Raw genomic sequence first — 17,923 nt, forward strand, 5'->3', positions numbered from 1 at the left:
TTTCCAGGAAGACAATAACAGCTGCATCAATTAGAACATATTTCTTCTTCCAATTTGCAAATAAGTGACCTTTTCAAATGAACCAAAGTATACATAATATAGCTTCCAGTCAAAATGATCACATTAACATCTCTGTGCAGACAGTCTGTAGATCTAGGTTTTATTACCATTGAGACCCTGTCCCATAATGCAGAAAAATGAATTTAAGTCACAAAGTAGCCAAAGTGCTAAGAATTATTTATCATTTTTTCCTGAGCTTTTGTTGAGTATATCAGAGATGATCATAACTAACCTGAGTGATAGAGCCCCGTAGGGATGGAATGCTCTCCACTGAAATTTTGCTGGTTGGAGTTCCCCGAGTTATACTTCCTTCTTGTATGGCTCCTGCGGTACCTGAATACAAACAAAGTTATTAGCAAATTACACCCCCGGACCCTGCCCCAAAACACAAAAAAACAGCCCCTACTTGGATAGAACTCAACTAAGAAGAAAAGAAAACAGCAGCACAAAACCCATCATGTTTGTTTTATTAAAATGTACTTCCAAAATAATACTAAAGAACTGCTGAAACATGGAACTTCAAAGTTTTAAAATGACTTTTACATGGAAAGAAAACAAATTTAGAATTTAAAGACTATAGTTTAAAAAGCCCATCATTAAAATATACTAATAACTTACTTTAATAAATTTACTGGGAACAAAAGTTTAATATTTCTGCCAAACAGCATATTTTACCTCTGACTACACCTTCATGTTGGGCCCTGACCAACAGACCCTCAGGTTGTGAGTTTTGGCTTCGGGGAGAAAATTCTTCCTGCTTGATGTAGGGCAAAGTAGCTGTGGAAAGGCAGAGAAACATGAAGCAATCCAGTACTAAATTACTGGCTGTGATGCTACAAACGTAGATGCATTATGACTGTATTAACTCACTGACCTGATTTGGCAGATTCCTGTTGCCGTGGCAGTCCAAGAGAGATAGATCCCACTGAGGGCTTGGGTGTTTCTTGAGTGTAGGAAGCCTGATTATGAGAAGTCAAATAAGTGCCTGGTGTTCCCTAAAAAAAAAAAAAAAAAATTTAAAGATTAAACAAACATTGTTTTTTCACAAGGTCAATTTCACAAAGTCAGCATTCCCATTTCGGTTTTTAAAAAAAAGTTACACCCCTTCTACCCAAAACTAAGAATAGTTTTTGTAAAGCAAGATAATCTTCATCGTAGATTGCTTAAATTTAAAAAAATTTTAAGGGGAGTAGGATATGTCTTCTAAAATTACCATACATTACATGTACATAGTATTTACTATTAATAAATTACATAAATAAAGCACTAAGACGTTGCAATAAAAATGTAAGCTACTATTATTAATATTCACTCCTACTAAAAATGCTATGGAGAGTGGTATCAGCAAATACAGCAAAGTAATAAGGACTTCCAAAAACTCTCTTCCATAAAAGCAACAAGAAAACCTGGAAACGTTTTAAGAATCAACCTTTTTTTTTTTTTTTTTTTTGAGATAGAGGTTTGCTCTATCACCCAGGCTGGAGTGCAGTGGAGCGATCTCAGCTCACTGCAACCTCCACCTCCCAGTCTCAAGCAATGTAAGAATCGACTTTTAAAGAACCCTGGAAATTAACCAAAGGCTTGTAGAAATCTGGAAACATTTATTTAAAAAAGAAAAAAAAAAAAGCTGAATCTAGGTAAAAACAATGGGCTTTGTGGCATTTTAACCTGTTCCATTCTCATTCTCCTGATTAAGCTCTATGGTAGTGTTGAAAACCAAAAGCCCACAATCATAGTGCAAACCAGCTGCCTGGCACCCTCTAGAAGGGAAAGAGCAAGGCTGGAGCTCCTTACAAGCCTAATTCCCAGATAACTGTCATTGTCTGACTTGTCTGCTGGTTCTCTGGGAGACTCCATTCACAAAGGTGTCTTTATTTGACCTGACTGGAGTGGGAGAGGAGGTGCAGGCTTGTCAAAAACAATCAGAGGCAACTGATTAACTTCTCCACTGCCTGAGACAGTAGATCACAGCCAGGGTAAACAACAGGCTAACCAAAACACTTAAAAGGAAAAGCCAGGGAATGATATGTACATGGGGGTCTGAAGAGCTCCAACATATTCCCTAGAACCTAGAATGCTACATGTATGTGGAAGGCTATGGATATGCCTAGGAAAGACATGGGAAGACCCCATGCTCTCAACTCAGGCTGTCCTTAAGGCTCTGCACGCCAGGAAGTAAAGACTAAGGCAAAGCTATCAAGTGCCCAACACACAAAGAGCACCCCTCAGCAAAGACTGATTTTACTGATTTTAGACATTTAAGGGAATCTGTCTAATCATTAGCTGATCACTAAGTTCATCAGACCTCAGTGACCACACATAACAATACAGACTTTACAGAATTAGTTAAGAAAAGTCACTAAGCAAATAATAACAGCCAATTACAGAAACAAGAAGCCCTGGAAAGAAAAGTGGGGGGGGGGGGCCGCGGGGGGATTCAAGTTCCAGAGTTGCTACATTATATATAATGTCCAGTTTTTGACCCAAAATTATAAGATATGCAAAGAAACATGAAAATGTGAGCTATACATACAAAACAGATCAGGGAACAGAAACTAAAGTAAGACTTTAAATCAGCTATTATAAATATATTCCAAGAACTAAAATGAACCATGTCTAAATTAAAGGAGGCCAGGTGCAGTGGCCTGCCTTCTTGAATCCTTACACTTTGGGAAACCCAGCAGGAGGATCACTTGAGGACAAGAGTCTGAGAACAGCCTTAACAATATATTAAGACTCTGTCTCTACAAAAAAATTACAAAAAAATTAAAAGCCAAGGCACAGTGGTGCATGCCTGTAGTTCCAGCTACTCAGGATGCTAAGGCAAGATTGTTTGGGCCTGGGAGACTGATCCTGCAGTGAGCTAAGATCATGCCACTGCACTCCAGCCTGAGCAACAGAATTACTCCAGGAGATAGAAAAAGAAAAAAAAAAAAGAAAGTACAAGAATGATATTTCACCAGATAGAGAATACCAACAAAGAGAAAGAAATCATTAAAAAGAACAAAATAGAAATTCTGGAGCTAAAAAAATATAAGAACTAGGGGTGAAGGTGGGTCTCAACAAACTAAGAATGGAAGGAAACATCTTCAATATGATGAAAGACATCCATGAAAAACTTAACATTTTGCCTAACAGTGAAATACTGAATGCCTTCCTTCTAAGATGAGCAACAAGAAATGCATGTCCATGTTTACCAATTCACTATTTAGCATTCCCGTATCAAGACCATCCTGGCCAACATGATGAAACCCCATCTCTACTAAAAATACAAAAAAATTAGCTGGACAGGGTGGCACATGACTGTAGTCTCAGCTACTTGGGAGGCTGAGGCTGGAGGATCGCTTGAACCTGGGAGGCAGGGGTTGCAGTGAGCCGAGATCGCGTCACTGCACTCCAGCCTGAGCAACAGAGCAAGACTCTGCCTCAGAAAAAAAAAAAAAAAAATCCTAACTACTCGGAAGGCTGAGGTGGGAGGATCGCTTGAGCCCAGGAGTTGGAGGCTACAGTGAGCTATGATCACACCACTGCAGAGCAAGACTTTGTTAAAAAATTTTAAAAAAATTAAAAAAAAATTTAAAGGAATCAGCCAAATATAAATCAAACAAAACATGTACAAATCTCTAAAGTGAAAACTTTAAAGCACTGCTGAGAGATACAGATAAATGAAAAGATATACAAGTTCATGGATTAGAAGATTCGATGTTAAGATATCCACTTCTACCCCAAACTGATCTATAGATTTAATACAATTCCAACAAAAATCCCAGCAGATGGGTGGTTTCTGGTTTTGTTTTGTTTGGTCTTTTAAACCGTAAACTATGATTTGAAGCATTCTCAGATGTTTGGGGGGCAACATCTTCTTAAAATGGGTCCCTGTGCTTGCCTTCTGGGGAGGCAGTGCTGAGCAGGTGAATCATAAAGCATTTACGCATATGTTATATGCCCACTGCACCCACCTCTTCCCCACAACCTTCGCCTCTTGGGTGGTTTGTGCTACTTTCCCCTTACTTTGCTACATTCCTAGAGTTAAGTTGGTTTTACTTACAAGATTCATGTTTAGGGGGAAAAATAAAACTCTCCCCTAAAACATATTTCTACTCCTCCTACAAATAAAATAAATGAAGTGGGGAAAGGACAGGACAGGACAGGACAGGAAAGGAAAGGAAAGGAAAGGGAGGAGGAGGAGGAGGAAGAGAAAAAGAAGGAGAAGGAGGAGAAGGAGAAGAAGGAAAAGAGAAAATTTTTTTCTTTAAGTAGACTGACAGATTGTTTCAGCCTCTGCTGCTGCCAGGTGCCCATGAAAAAGTGGGGGCAAAAAAAAAAAAAAAAAAAAGAGCAGGTTCTGAAGTTCACCTTTGACTGAACCTACCCCGTAGATGTTGCTGCCAAATGTTAGCAGTTTCTCCAAGACAGAATTAAAGTGAATGGAAAAGCTGGGAATCTTGGTGGAGGGGTAGTAACTATTGAAAGGAGCAAGAATACAAGCACCGTAACTTCTGAGGTGCCCTTTTCCAAAGGGTATTTGAAATAGCTCACCAAAAAATATCTGAAGAGTAAGCTATGTGATTGGTGTGCACAGCTGCTAACAGCAAAGAGAATTTCGGATTATGTTACTTCCAAATTAATCAGGACAAAGAAGAGAAGGAAGATGAGGATTAAAACTCATTTACCTGGAATTTTTTGTATGAGTCCTTAAATAAAACTTGGGAACCAAAAAAAGTGTGGGAGACAGAAATTGTTAAGCTGATTATATAATTTATATGAAAATGCAAAAGGCATCAAATAGCCAAAACAATCTTGAAAAACAAAAACACCAAAGACTTATACTACATGATTCCAGTACTTACAATAAAGCTATAGTAATCAAGACTGTGGTACTGACAAAAGGATGAAAAAGTACATCCATGGAACAGCATGGAGACAATGCAGAAACAGAACCATATATACTATCAAACGATTTCTAACAAAGGAACTAAAGGAGTAAAAGACTTTTCAATTGGTGCTATTTTCTACTAGAAATTTACATAAAGATGAATGTTAATCCTGACCTCATACTATACACAAAAATTAATTTGATTCTGGTCATGGGCCTCAATATAAAAGCCAAAATTATAAAGCTTTCAGAAGAAAAAAACAGGCAAATATCTCACAACCTTGGAGCAAGCAAAGATTTCTTAGCAAAATAAAATTAATCATAGGAGAAAAAAGTGTGTATATATATTTAGACGACATAAAAATTTGCAACTTCTGCTCATCAAAATACCAGTAAGAAAACAGACAAAAAACAGAGAAAATATTTGTAATACATATATCTAACAGAGAACTTTCAACCATAATAAAGACCTACAACACAGTATCAAAAAGACTCAGTAGAAAGAGATAATCAGACTTAAATAGTCACTTCAAAGGTGTACAAATGGCCAATAAGCACATGAAAAGTGCCCAACACTGTTTGTTGTCAGGGAAATGTGAAATACAACCACAATAAGATATTATTACACACCAAGTATAACTAAAATGACCAAGACTTGACAACATGAAATGAAGCAATCATGTCTCGTACATTGCTAGTGGCAGCATAAAACTGTAGAACCGCTCTGGAAAAGTATAAAACATACATAAACCTAGTAATTCCACTGCCAGGTAATTGTACAAGAAAAATAAAAACATATGTCCACAAAGAACCCATTACAAGAATGCCCAGCTTTATTCATAGTTGCCAAAAACTGGAAACAGCTCAGGTTTTCATCAACAGGAGACTGGATAAACAAACTGGTATTACTCAGCAATAAAAAGGAAAAAACTACTGATTACATAAAACCCTGGACGAATTCCCTAAAACCATTATGCTGAGTTAAAGAAGACAGATGCAAAAGAGTACACCATGTTTGATTCCATTCACAGGAAGTTCTAGAAAAGGCAAAACTAATCTACAACAATAGGAAGTCGAATAGTGGTTGCTTCAGGAAGTGGGAGGGGAGATGGGCTGGGAAGGAACATGAGAAAACTTTCTGAAGGGAAGAAGTGTTCAAGAAGTTGACAGGGGTGTGACCACTGATATCCATGTTAATCAAAACTGATGGAACTGTTAAGACCAGACCATATCTCAATTTTTTAAAAACTAATGAACCAGGAAAAAGATTTAGTGGCCAAAGTCAGAGTAAATTATAATACTAACCACCTACAATTTAATATTTAGAGCCTTTATCATAGATTAGTGAACAAATATTCTACTGTTTGAAACTAAGTTTAAAACTCGGTAAGTTTAAAGTGATGTAAATTAAACTAGGTGGTATGCCAAGTGCCAAGTGTAATTAAATGGGTGGTATGCCATGACTACTCAATCTGGGTACATAACTCACTGAAAGTTCTGATTTGTGGCAAAAGTATAGTGACTGCTGCATTTTCTGGTCATTATCTCTTGAAATTTCATATTCAGACAGATTATTATTTATTAGTACTCTGACAAATCAGTGCAAGAAGGAGGGACAAGTTTTAACAAAGCCATATTCAACAAGAAATCTACTGTAAAGAGAAGTCGTTTCACCTGTGAGATGGAGCCTCCCATTATAAAAGATGGTTTTTCTGAAGCCACTGTGGTTTTGGATGACGGGATGAGAGGGGGCGGTGGCCTGGTTGGTCGAGTTGTTGGAAGCCGAACGCCTTCAGGGAGATTAGTTATCACTTGATGTGGAGCAGGCTGAAGGACTTTTAAAAGGAAAGAAAAATGATTTTATAATAGTCCATTTCCTAGTTTACAACAGGTTACCTCTCTCAGTCATTCCTGAATTTTTAAATCACAAATTAAAAAATGCAACATGAAACCAACAATGAACATTTCTATTTAAAATTTCTCATTCACGTAAGCCTGTATACATATTTAAGTCACAAATACTATTTGTGGGGTTGAAATGTTCAACTCTCTTTCAAACCAGAGCTTCCAAGCTGATGCTCATTCCAAACTACTTCTGCTTAGCAGAGCAAACATCAGTCTTCAAATATTTATCTCTCGCCACCACTCTTAGGGTACTTCTTAAGAACAGCTGATAATACTACTTCATAGAATGCACACACATGACTGACAACCAGTTATACATCCTTTTGCATCTTGCACATTTTGAGAAACATTTACTGATTCCGGCTCTCACAGAACACTTGAATTTGGGGGATGGGGAGATCTCAAGAATTTTACAAATTCATGTACTCTTCTTAAAGGAAGAGCCAGTCAATGTCACAGTATAAATGTGTGAACACAAATTTCCCAGTGGCCCAGTGAACTCAGCTAAATACAATTGATGATGGAATGCAGAGAAACAAAGTCATTTTGAAACAGCAAGGACATGTCCTGGAAGAGCAGTTCATTCACGAGATTAAACCGCCCACGTGGAACATGTGTGGGTGGATGGCCAGCAGCCACTGCACAGAGGAGTGATATTTACCTGGCGGGACACTATAGCAGGCTGCACTCATATCAGGCTGTGGAGCGGCTTTACTGACTTCTCTTGGAGAAAGCCTACACGGTGAGGCTGACCTTGCTGCAGTATTGTGCATCTGTGCTTCCTGTTCTAGAGCACGTTTGACCTCAGCATAAGGCATATAGGCGACTGATTTTCCTATGAAAGTTAAAGTTATCAAAATAAGGGAAGAACCCCAAATTAAAATAGTAAGTGTGAAAGGACCAAGCCCACACCATCCAGGGGCAGATCCAACTATATTACTAACATTAAAGTCTAAAATTCCTGGGGGCAAAATCCACCCACAGAGAAGTTAAGAAATCCTCTAACTCTAAATCTTCTGTGTATCCTCAAATACTCATTTACGAGTTTTCCCTTTAAAGGACCAAGAACTTCTCTTTCCTCTTAAGGAGAATCAAGTGTTTTCACATGCAATAAAATCACAACAGGGAAATATCAGATTATCAAGCAATTCTGTTAATTCAAATCTGGCCTGACTGCAGGTTATTAGCTTTGTGAGGATTTCACGACTCTTATAATTAGCCTGTTGAAGCTCACTCCATGATAATATGCACAGAAATAAATTTAATTAAGAAATGGAAGAAGGCTTTCAAAAGATGCAGATCAAACTAATCCAAAAATCCTATATAAGCTTATCAAAACCATGAATATAACTACAATAATACTAATTAAAATTATTTATCATGTAAGTTACCTCCACATAAAGCATAAAGAAACTTTAAACATTTTAAAGGGCATGCCAGAAATGCAGTCATATTAAGAGTTTAAAATATATAGTTTCTTTTTAAAATGAAATTAACATCCGTAATTTTTGAAAATCCAAAAAGCACAAAGTAAAACTCATTTGTAACCCTGACCACTTAGATTTGTAGCATTTTAATGTCTGTCAGAATAAATTCCCACACATTTTATTTATTATTTTCACTACCTAGTTGTATCCATTTATCTTTCCTGGTAAATCTAAATTTAAAATGTCCCCAAACAACTGGAATTTTCATCAGACTTGTATTAAATTTATGAATAAATACAGAAGACTTGACATTTTATAATAATGAGTTTTCTAGTTGAGAAATCTTGTTTTTGTCAGATAGGTCCATACATTGCTTGTTAAAAATTATTCCTAGATGTGTCATATTGGTAAGAAAACCATCTCTTTCATATATATGGGTTTATATAAATAAACCTGATTACTGCAGACATACAGGAAAGATACGGATTTCTGTGTAATATTTTTTTCTGAGAAACTAATGAACTTTCTTTTTAGCTCTAATAACTTTTCAGTTGATTCTTTTAGGCTTTTAGGTGAATAATCTTATCCTATAAATAATTTGTCTTTTCCCTTCAAATACCTAAACCTCTTATTTCCTTACTACACTATTTTTTGTAATCATTTACTAAGGTGCTTTTAAAAATCAGAAACAATTACAAAAATATGAACTAATATTCAAGTGCTAGGCAGGGTGCATTACATATATTATCTATTTAGCCCTCAAGACCAATGTGATTATTAATACCATTTTACAGAGGAGGAAACTGAGGCTCAGAAAAATCACATCTAATTGCCCAACCAAGGTCTACCAGGGATTTTTTTTAAAGCAGTATAATTACAGACCATTAGCTCTAAACCACAGGGCAATAGTATCTCACTAAAGGACGGGGTGTTGAATTTCAGATGTCTCTGGGGTATCCATCAAGATGACGGTACTTTTTCCTTCTATGACACATTAATATAATGAATTAGAGTAAGTGTCCTAATACTGAGTAAACAGATTTATGAAATAACCCAACTCCAAAAGAAAATCACCACTTCATTCCTAGAGAATTTAATATGACAATGTATTAAAAATCCAATGTCTAATTATTTTACCATTTCCAGTAAGTTTATAACTATGTTTAAAAAAAAAAAAAATCCACTGGTCAAAGTAGGTTTTTTGTTTTTGTTTTTGTTTCTGTTTTTTTGAGACAGAGTCTTGCTCTGTCTCCCAGGCTGAAGTGCAGTGGCACAATCTCGGCTCACTGCAACCTCCGTCTCCCGGGTTCACGCCATTCTCCTGCCTCAGCCTCCCAAGTAGCTGGGATTACAGGGGCCCGCCATCACGCCTAGCTAACTTTTTGTATTTTTAGTAGAGACGGGGTTTCACCGTGTTAGCCAGGATGGTCTCGATCTCCTGACCTTGTGATCCACCCGCCTCGGCCTCCCAAAGTGCTAGGATTGCAGGCGTGAGCCACCGTGCCCGGCCTTTTTTTTTTTTTAAATGATGGAAATTTGGATGGTTCTAAACACAGCTATTTAAATTACCGTGTACCCGGAGCAGGAAAAGAAAAACAGCAACAGCAACAAAATAAACATGCAACAAACTAGGGTCAGTTACAAAGAAGCATTAACTCTTTTTTTGTTTGTTTGTTTGTATTTATTTATTTATTTATTTTGAGACGGAGTCTGGCTCTGTCACCCAGGTTGGAGTGCAGTGGCGTGATCTCGGCTCACTGCAAGCTCCGCCTCCCGGGTCCACACCATTCTCCTGCCTCAGCCTCCTGAGTAGCTGGGACCACAGGTGCCCGCCACCATGCCCGGCTAATTTTTTGTATTTTTAGTAGAGATGGTGTTTCACCTGTCTCTTACTTAGCCAGGATAGTCTCAATCTCCTGACCTTGTGATCCGCCCGCCTTGGCCTCCCAAAGTGCTGGGATTACAGGCGTGAGCCACCGTGCCCAGCCTTAACTCTTATTTTAATTGGATAATTTTGTTAAATTGCGTTAGAAGTTCAATTGTAACTCTACCTCCATATGCTTGAGTTCCTTAACTGTAGAAAAGAAGCTTAAAAGTTACCAATAAAGCAGAGGTCAACTCGTGTAAATGTTACTGGTAAGTGAAAACAATTCTGTAAGGTTTTTTTCAACCTTTTCTACAGATGGGAAAAGCTTTAAGCAACTTAAAACGGGCATACCTACAGTAATGATTTACACCATTCACATTAAGAGAAATAAATACAACCAAATAGTTGGACAACAAGTGCTGCCTGTTACTTGCTAAGAGACCATGAAGGGAAAAGTAGAAAACACGGCCCTAATTCAGGTGGACTGTACCAATATTTGGTGATACTTTATACATAAATCCATACTCTCACTATTCTTCACACTCTATAAATTGTTCTGTGAGGTTAAATTTAAACCATTTGTGTCAAACATTCTAGACACAAGCATCTTAACTGCAAACATTAAAATGTTATTTGAGGCCGGGCGCGGTGGCTCAAGCCTGTAATCCCAGCACTTTGGGAGGCCGAGACGGGCGGATCACGAGGTCAGGAGTTCGAGACCATCCTGGCTAACACGGTGAAACCCCGTCTCTACTAAAAAATACGAAAAACTAGCCGGGCGAGGTGGCGGGCGCCTGTAGTCCCGGCTACTCGGGAGGCTGAGGCAGGAGAATGGCGTAAAAACCCGGGAGGCGGAGCTTGCAGTGAGCTGAGATCCGGCCACTGCACTCCAGCCTGGGCGACACAGCGAGACTCCGTCTCAAAAAAAAAAAAAAAAAAAAATGTTATTTGAAAGGTTATCCTATACACTGAACTACAGGATAGATTCAAAGAAAGATTTCTGGTACTTGTTAAACAAATTATGGGATGAATACACTAGGGAGATTAGCTAAAACAAAACAACCTTTGGATAAACTTTCCCTCCTTATAGAGCATCACCTTCAACCAAACTGTAAAATTCTTAATGTCATACTAATCAAACATACAATTACAATTTGGTTTTAAGATGATTGAATTATGATTAAAAATTAGGATACCACTGAGATCTAAACCACATGTATTAACGTGACTAACACAGAGAAATACAATTCACAGTTTGGAGTCTCAGAATTTGGAGATCTAGCCTGGTTCAGTTTTTTCAGTTCCCAAATACAACTCATTTTATAAAGCAGATCAATAAAAGATATTGATGCTTCAAAATTACAATATGATATCCATATTAAAATGACCCAGATATTACCAACAATAATGTTATGCTTTGGCATAAGTTCAACAAATGATACCATCTGAATGTCATTTTTCTAACTTTTACTACTTCTTCACAAAATCTGTCCTAAATTATTAATGTAAGACATACATCCAGAGACTTTTATTCTCTAAAGTATCATTTTCCACTGATGAATTTCCTCATAATTGGAATGTTCAAAAGACAAACACCTGCGATAAGTCCGTTAATATGCTGTAGTGAAATGCAATAAGGATATCTCCATTATGTCATTGATTTATATTTCATTCCTTTAAGGTGTAATTACCGAGTACACGTGTCAATTACAGAACTAGGGATTAAGAATTCCCTAGACCCAACAAAGTAAAAGCCTAAAAGTTATCAATATTTCTACCTTCATTCAAGGAAATATTCATTTAGCACCTTTCATATTCCTTGGTGGATATTATCATTCTGGTTCACATTTTTCCTAGCACAAGATTTATGTTTAAAAGATTAACAAGTTTACATTTAAAACTCTAACATAAGAAGTTCAGTGTGTTATGTAACTAATAACTCATTATTGGTGTGATCTAGGCAGAGTCAGCAGGATCAGTTAAATACCACAGTTCCTATTTTATATTAAATAACCCTTGGAATGCATGGCATTGTAAAACTAATAGCTCTTATTTAGCTAAATAAAGTACTGTAAAGAATCTTCTGAATCATTCAGACTATTTCAGTATTCTTATATTCTAAGCATATCATAGCATATAAGTAGACTGTAAACTCATTCTTAACCAGAAACATGTGCCCATCTTCTAACCATGTCAGAAGAATGTATTAAAACTTAAAAACCACTCCTTTCTTTTTTTTTTTTTTTTTTTTTGAGACGGAGTCTCCCGCTGTCGCCCAGGCTGGAGTGCAGTGGCGCAATCTCGGCTCACTGCAAGCTCCGCCTCCCGGGTTCACGCCATTCTCCTGCCTCAGCCTCCTGAGTAGCTGGGACTACAGGCGCCCACCACCGCGCCCGGCTAATTTTTTGTATTTTTTTTTTTAGTAGAGACGGGGTTTCACTGTGGTCTCGATCTCCTGACCTTGTGATCCGCCCGCCTCGGCCTCCCAAAGTGCTGGGATTACAGGCGTGAGCCACCGCGCCCGGCCACTCCTTTCTTTTTTTAAAGAAAGTAAAAGTGTACCACACACCAACTAAAACAGCAACAGACCAATTCAAATCTATTACTTGAAATAAAAACAGTGATGTAACACTGAAAACAGGTACCTCCATAGTATCTACTAATACTGTGTATATACAGTACTAATACACTAATTAGTATGTAATTATACACTACATTATACATAAAATAACGCAGAGCCACGTTATATAACAATACCGAATGCTCCTTCCTTAATTTTACAACCACAACAAGGTGGCTGTACTATTATTTTCATTTTATAGATGAGAAAACTAAAGCTATGAAAGGTTAAGTGACTTGCTTGTGGCCACACAGCTGGCAAATGCCAAGGTGAAGGCTTAACCAGCATCTGCTTGGGAATAGCCACTACACAAAGTTGTGTCTCTCATCTACCAGAGAATGTGAATATTACACTGTAATATTTGAAGGGGATTTGCTTCGAGGACCGGACAACAATTCTCACTTACTCTGAAAATTCAGATGAATGGAACATAAAGCATGACTTTATTTGTAAGTCTTCCAGCACAAAGATGAATATCAGAAAATTCACATTAACTAGAATGCTACTAAAAATGTTACTGGCATCCTTTAGTGGTTAATAATACTAACATTTCTTCAGAGTTTAAGGTCAATTTAAGGAACTGTGTCTGTTAGGGACAAATGTAATAATCAGTTGGGAGGCTGATAACTTACAAAGCACAATGGACACTGCTTATGGGTTTAGCTTTATTTCCCTTCATAAAAGTTCTCTGTGGTGATGGCTCTATTTACCTACCTTCCCACTCTCTGTTTGGACTCTTGGATGTGCCACATGGACTTGTAGAACTTCTACATTCCAAATCTATCTGTTCTTGTCTCTGCCGCTGCTCCTCCAGGAGTGCTGACTCATGCATTGCTTTAATGTGTCGCTGGTAGAGAGCATAGCCACTCACTGGGGTTCCGATTGGTATGTTACATGGGGTGCAGGATACCTACAGGAAGAAAATAAATCTAAATATGCAAACAACCAATGTAATAATAATTGCCATTTGTTACAAGTAATGCTTATTTCTGTCATAATATTGGTTGAATTGATTTCATCATTTTTTAATCAAAGGTATCTTCAAGAATGATGTTTAAGGCTGGGTGCAATGGCTCATGCCTGTAATCTCATCACTTTGAGAGGCTGAGGCAGGCAGGTCAGGAGTTCAAGACCAGCCTGGCCAACGTGGTGAAACCTCGTCTCTACCAAAAATACAAAAATTTAGCCGGGTGCGGTGATGCATGCCTGTAGTCCCAGCTACTCGGGAGGCTGACACATGAGAATCACTTGAGCCTGGGAGGCAGAGGTTGCAGTGGGCTGAGATCGCACCACTGCACTCCAGCCTGGGCAACACAGCGAGACCTAGTTTTCTTTCAGAACTGATCACAATGTAAATCACACAATCTGTAGTAAGAGAAACAAAAAATCAGAAATCACAACACATCTGTCTGATTCTAATTTATGGCAGCCAAGTCCCTTGTGGCCCTAGGTCCCATCCCTCATCTCTCTCTTACCAGGGATCAGATCCATTTATATATTTGTTTTTCTTCTTTTTTTTTTTTTGAGACACAGTCCGGCTCTGTTGCCCAGGCTGGAGTGCAATGGTGTGATCCTGGCTCACTGCAACCTCTACCTCCCGGGTTCAAGCAATTCTCCTGCCTCAGCCTCCCGAGTAGCTGGGATTACAGGTGCACAACACCACGCCTGGCTAATTTTTCTATTTTTTCGGTAGCAAAGGGGTTTCACCATGTTGGCCAGGCTGGTCTCGAACTCCTGGCCTCAAGTGATCTCTCGCCTCAGCCTCCCAAAGTGCTGGAATTACAGGTATGAGCCACCGTGCCTGGCGGATCACATCCATTTATGTGATTTAAATGTCATCCATTTGTTAATGATTCACAAATTTTCTATTTCCTCAAGACACTTTCTCCAAGTTCCACACTCATATAAAATGGCCTACTGAACAACTCCACTTGGGATATCTCAAGGAAGCTCAGAACTTAGTTAAAAAGGGAACTTCCCATTTTTGAAACTCCATTCTTCTTCTTCAGTTGCTCTCCATTTTAGACACGGAACCTCAGGTGCTTCAGCCAGAAACTTGGCAGTCATCCCTGACTAATCAATCTTCTCCTATCCCATAACCAATTCATTCACATAGCTATTCCCTTAGGATAGAAATGGACTGTTCTTTAAGATAGGCCATCCAGAACCATCCAATAAAACATGGTGATTCCCTCCCCGTTTTCCCTCTGATTGAGACCTGTTCATTGCTTTCACAGTACACAGCATTTGCCACAGTTTGAAACTGTTTTATTTTTCTGTCTCTCTGACTTTATGAAGGAAACAACCAAGCTGTTTTGTCCAATACTTAAAAAAATAGCCCAGAACACAGTACACGATTAAATACCTAATGAATAACAAATATCCCTAGGAAGCCCTAGAGATCTGACTTTTTCAGAATCTGGTAACTTAAGACTTCCATAGTTTTTCCCCTCGCATAAGTAGTATTATTCACTGATCCCAAAACCCGTAACTTTCTTGCCTTTGTGCATTGTCTTACACGTAAACATAGCTTTTCCTCCTTTTGCTATAAAGCCCAATGAGCTGTTTTGATCCAATGAAAATATTATTTCTTATGCAGAGTCTTCTTTAAGCTCCTAATTAAGACACTCCCTCTTCTCCAAAACATCCATAGTATTTTTTAACCGAATAGAGCATCGCATTTTAATTCATTTTAACTTTTACGATAATTTTTTTTAATGCTTTTTTTTTGAGACAGTATCTCGCTTTTTCACCCAGGCTATAGTGCAGTGGTGCCATCTCACTTCACCACAACCTCAAACTCTCAAGTTCAAGCAATCCTCCCACCTCAGCCTCCCAACCACAGGCGCATGGCACCATGCCGAACTAATTTTTTTTTTGGGGGGGCGGGGGAGACAGGGTTTCGCCATGTTGTCCAAGCTGGTCTCAGAACTCCTGTGGTCAAGTGACCCGCCCACCTCAGCCTCCCAATAGGTTGGGATTACAGGCGTAAGCCACCACGCCCAGCCTATTTGCCTTATTATGCAGACCAGTCCCTAAGTTTTTTGAAATCAGAGACTATAATATATAAATATTCTCCACAGTATTAAGAACACTGTCTTAAACTAATCACTCAATCATTCGTCCGTTTGAATGAATCAGTGAATGAACAAATGTTTAATGATCTTTTTGTGATAAGTACACAATTAACAACTTTTACCAATTATTATTTAAGATAGAAAACACATTTTTTAATAAAGTAAGAGCTTTAAATATTTGAATAAAGAGAAAATAACTAAAGAAAAGAACAATACCCAACATGGGAATTCAGTATCAAAAATGAGTCAAATTTTACAGATTATTAAGGTAAAATGTAAATAAAATACACTTGAAATCTGTAGATTATTAAGGTAAAATATAAACTAGACTTGAAATTATATACTGGAGCTAGCCATAATCTCTACAATTCATTCTAAATATTCAAAACCTAATTACATGCTTAATGCTACTACTGTTTTATGGCTCCTTATTGCTGTGGTTACAAACAAAAACAGGACTTACTAATATTTATGACTACAGCATTATATTTCTTTTTTTTCTTAACTGGAAATGACCATTGCAATCAATCATTACAAGTCATTTGAAAAAGCAATGTACTAAGGATATAACCTTTGGTTATCTCAAAGAGTTTACTCAAAATTAGACTCAGCATCTTCTTACCCTTCTCACCCATATGTCCACGCCCAGTACAGGAGGATATATGAAAAACCAAGGTACTAAAATCAAGGACTGACCATACAGGTACTAGTCACAATAGCCCAGAGGTGGAAGCAATCCAAATATCTATGAATGGATGAATGAATAAAATGTGGTATACAGATACAATGGAGTATTATTCAGCCTTTCAAAAGAAAGAAATTCTGGCGCATGCTAAATATACCTGGAGGACATTATGCTGACTGAAATAAGCCTATCACAAAATGACAAATACTGTATGATTTCATTTATATGACATAGTGTGATACAATAAAAATTCAATATTTGGTCCTTCTCCCAAAGACTTTTTTTGTTCCAAATCCTTAGAATTTCCAGAGCAGTAGAGTGTCTTTTATATGCTAACAAGATGACTGACTCCAGGCTGGGGGACTCTAGATTGCCTCAGGATAAGGGCTGGCAGTCCAAAAAACCACAAGGCAGGGGGCTGGAACTTCTTTGGGGATTGGGGTAAGATGTCTCTCAATATTTTGGAACTTTCAGTTCCATCCAGCTCACCCCACCCCCAACCCTCCAGGGAGAGGAGAGGGGCTAAAGGTTCATGTATCCATCACCAATGGCCAATGATGTAATCATTCATGCCTATGTGATGAGGCCTTCTTAAAAACTCCAAACGATGGGGTTTAAAGAGTGTCCAGGTTGGTGAACACGTGGAGATGCTGGGAGGCAGGCAGACCTAGAGAGGGCACAGAAGCTCCACACCCCTTCTGCACACCTTGCCCGATTCATCTCTTCCATTTAGCTGTTTCTGAGTTATATCCTTTATAATGAACCAGTAATTATAAGTAAATCACTTTCCTAAGATCTCTGAGGCATTCGAGCAAATTATGGAACCTGACGGGGAGAGTCAGAGGAATCCCCAATTTGCAGCCTAGTCAGAAGTGTGAGTAACCTGGGGACCCAATACCTATAGAGCTGGCATCAGAAATGGGGGTAGCCTTATGATACTGAGCCCTTACATTTGTGGTATTAGACGATTACACCAGGTAGTTAGTGTCCGAATTGAACTGAACTGTAGGAATCCAGTTGGTGACCAAAAAGGTGGAGAATTCATTGGTGTGAGGAAAAAAAAACCCCATACATTTGTTATAGTAAGTATTGTGGGAAAAAACAGTTCATTGGTATCTAAACTGTGTGTTAAATTCATAGAACCAGAAAGCAGAAGAGTGGTTACCAGTGGCTAGCGGGAGGAGGAAGAGAGGAGTTGTTTAATTAATATCGCATTTGAAAGATGAAAAGGTCCTGGGGATCATTTTCTAAACAATGTCAATATGCTTAACACACAGAAGACTAATGAACTGTATACTTAGAATTGGTTACGATTATTAATTTCATGTTACATTTTGTACCACAATTTTTTAAAATCTAGAACCAATTAAAGAAGAGAAGAAATATGTCTATCAAGATCTCAGTTT

General features: G+C 38.1%; 1 protein-coding gene across 2 annotated transcripts in view; it reads right to left on the reverse strand.

Annotated features, from left to right (window-relative positions):
- Positions 1–17,923, reverse strand: part of NCOR1 (nuclear receptor corepressor 1) — a 189,511-nt gene that overhangs the window by 52,366 nt on the left and 119,222 nt on the right. Inside the window, exons 23-28 of one of the 2 annotated variants that reach the window (XM_025363073.1) lie at positions 13,470–13,665; positions 7,503–7,676; positions 6,611–6,771; positions 935–1,055; positions 736–837; positions 293–393 (exon numbers count right to left, since the gene is read on the reverse strand). In XM_025363073.1, coding sequence (XP_025218858.1) covers positions 293–393; positions 736–837; positions 935–1,055; positions 6,611–6,771; positions 7,503–7,676; positions 13,470–13,665 — 855 coding nt within the window. The remainder of the gene's footprint in view (positions 1–292; positions 394–735; positions 838–934; positions 1,056–6,610; positions 6,772–7,502; positions 7,677–13,469; positions 13,666–17,923) is intronic. The other variant, XM_025363074.1, reaches the window with a different exon arrangement.

The sequence above is a fragment of the Theropithecus gelada genome, chromosome 16, assembly GCF_003255815.1.
Source record: "Theropithecus gelada isolate Dixy chromosome 16, Tgel_1.0, whole genome shotgun sequence".
Taxonomy (NCBI): Eukaryota; Metazoa; Chordata; class Mammalia; order Primates; family Cercopithecidae; genus Theropithecus; species Theropithecus gelada.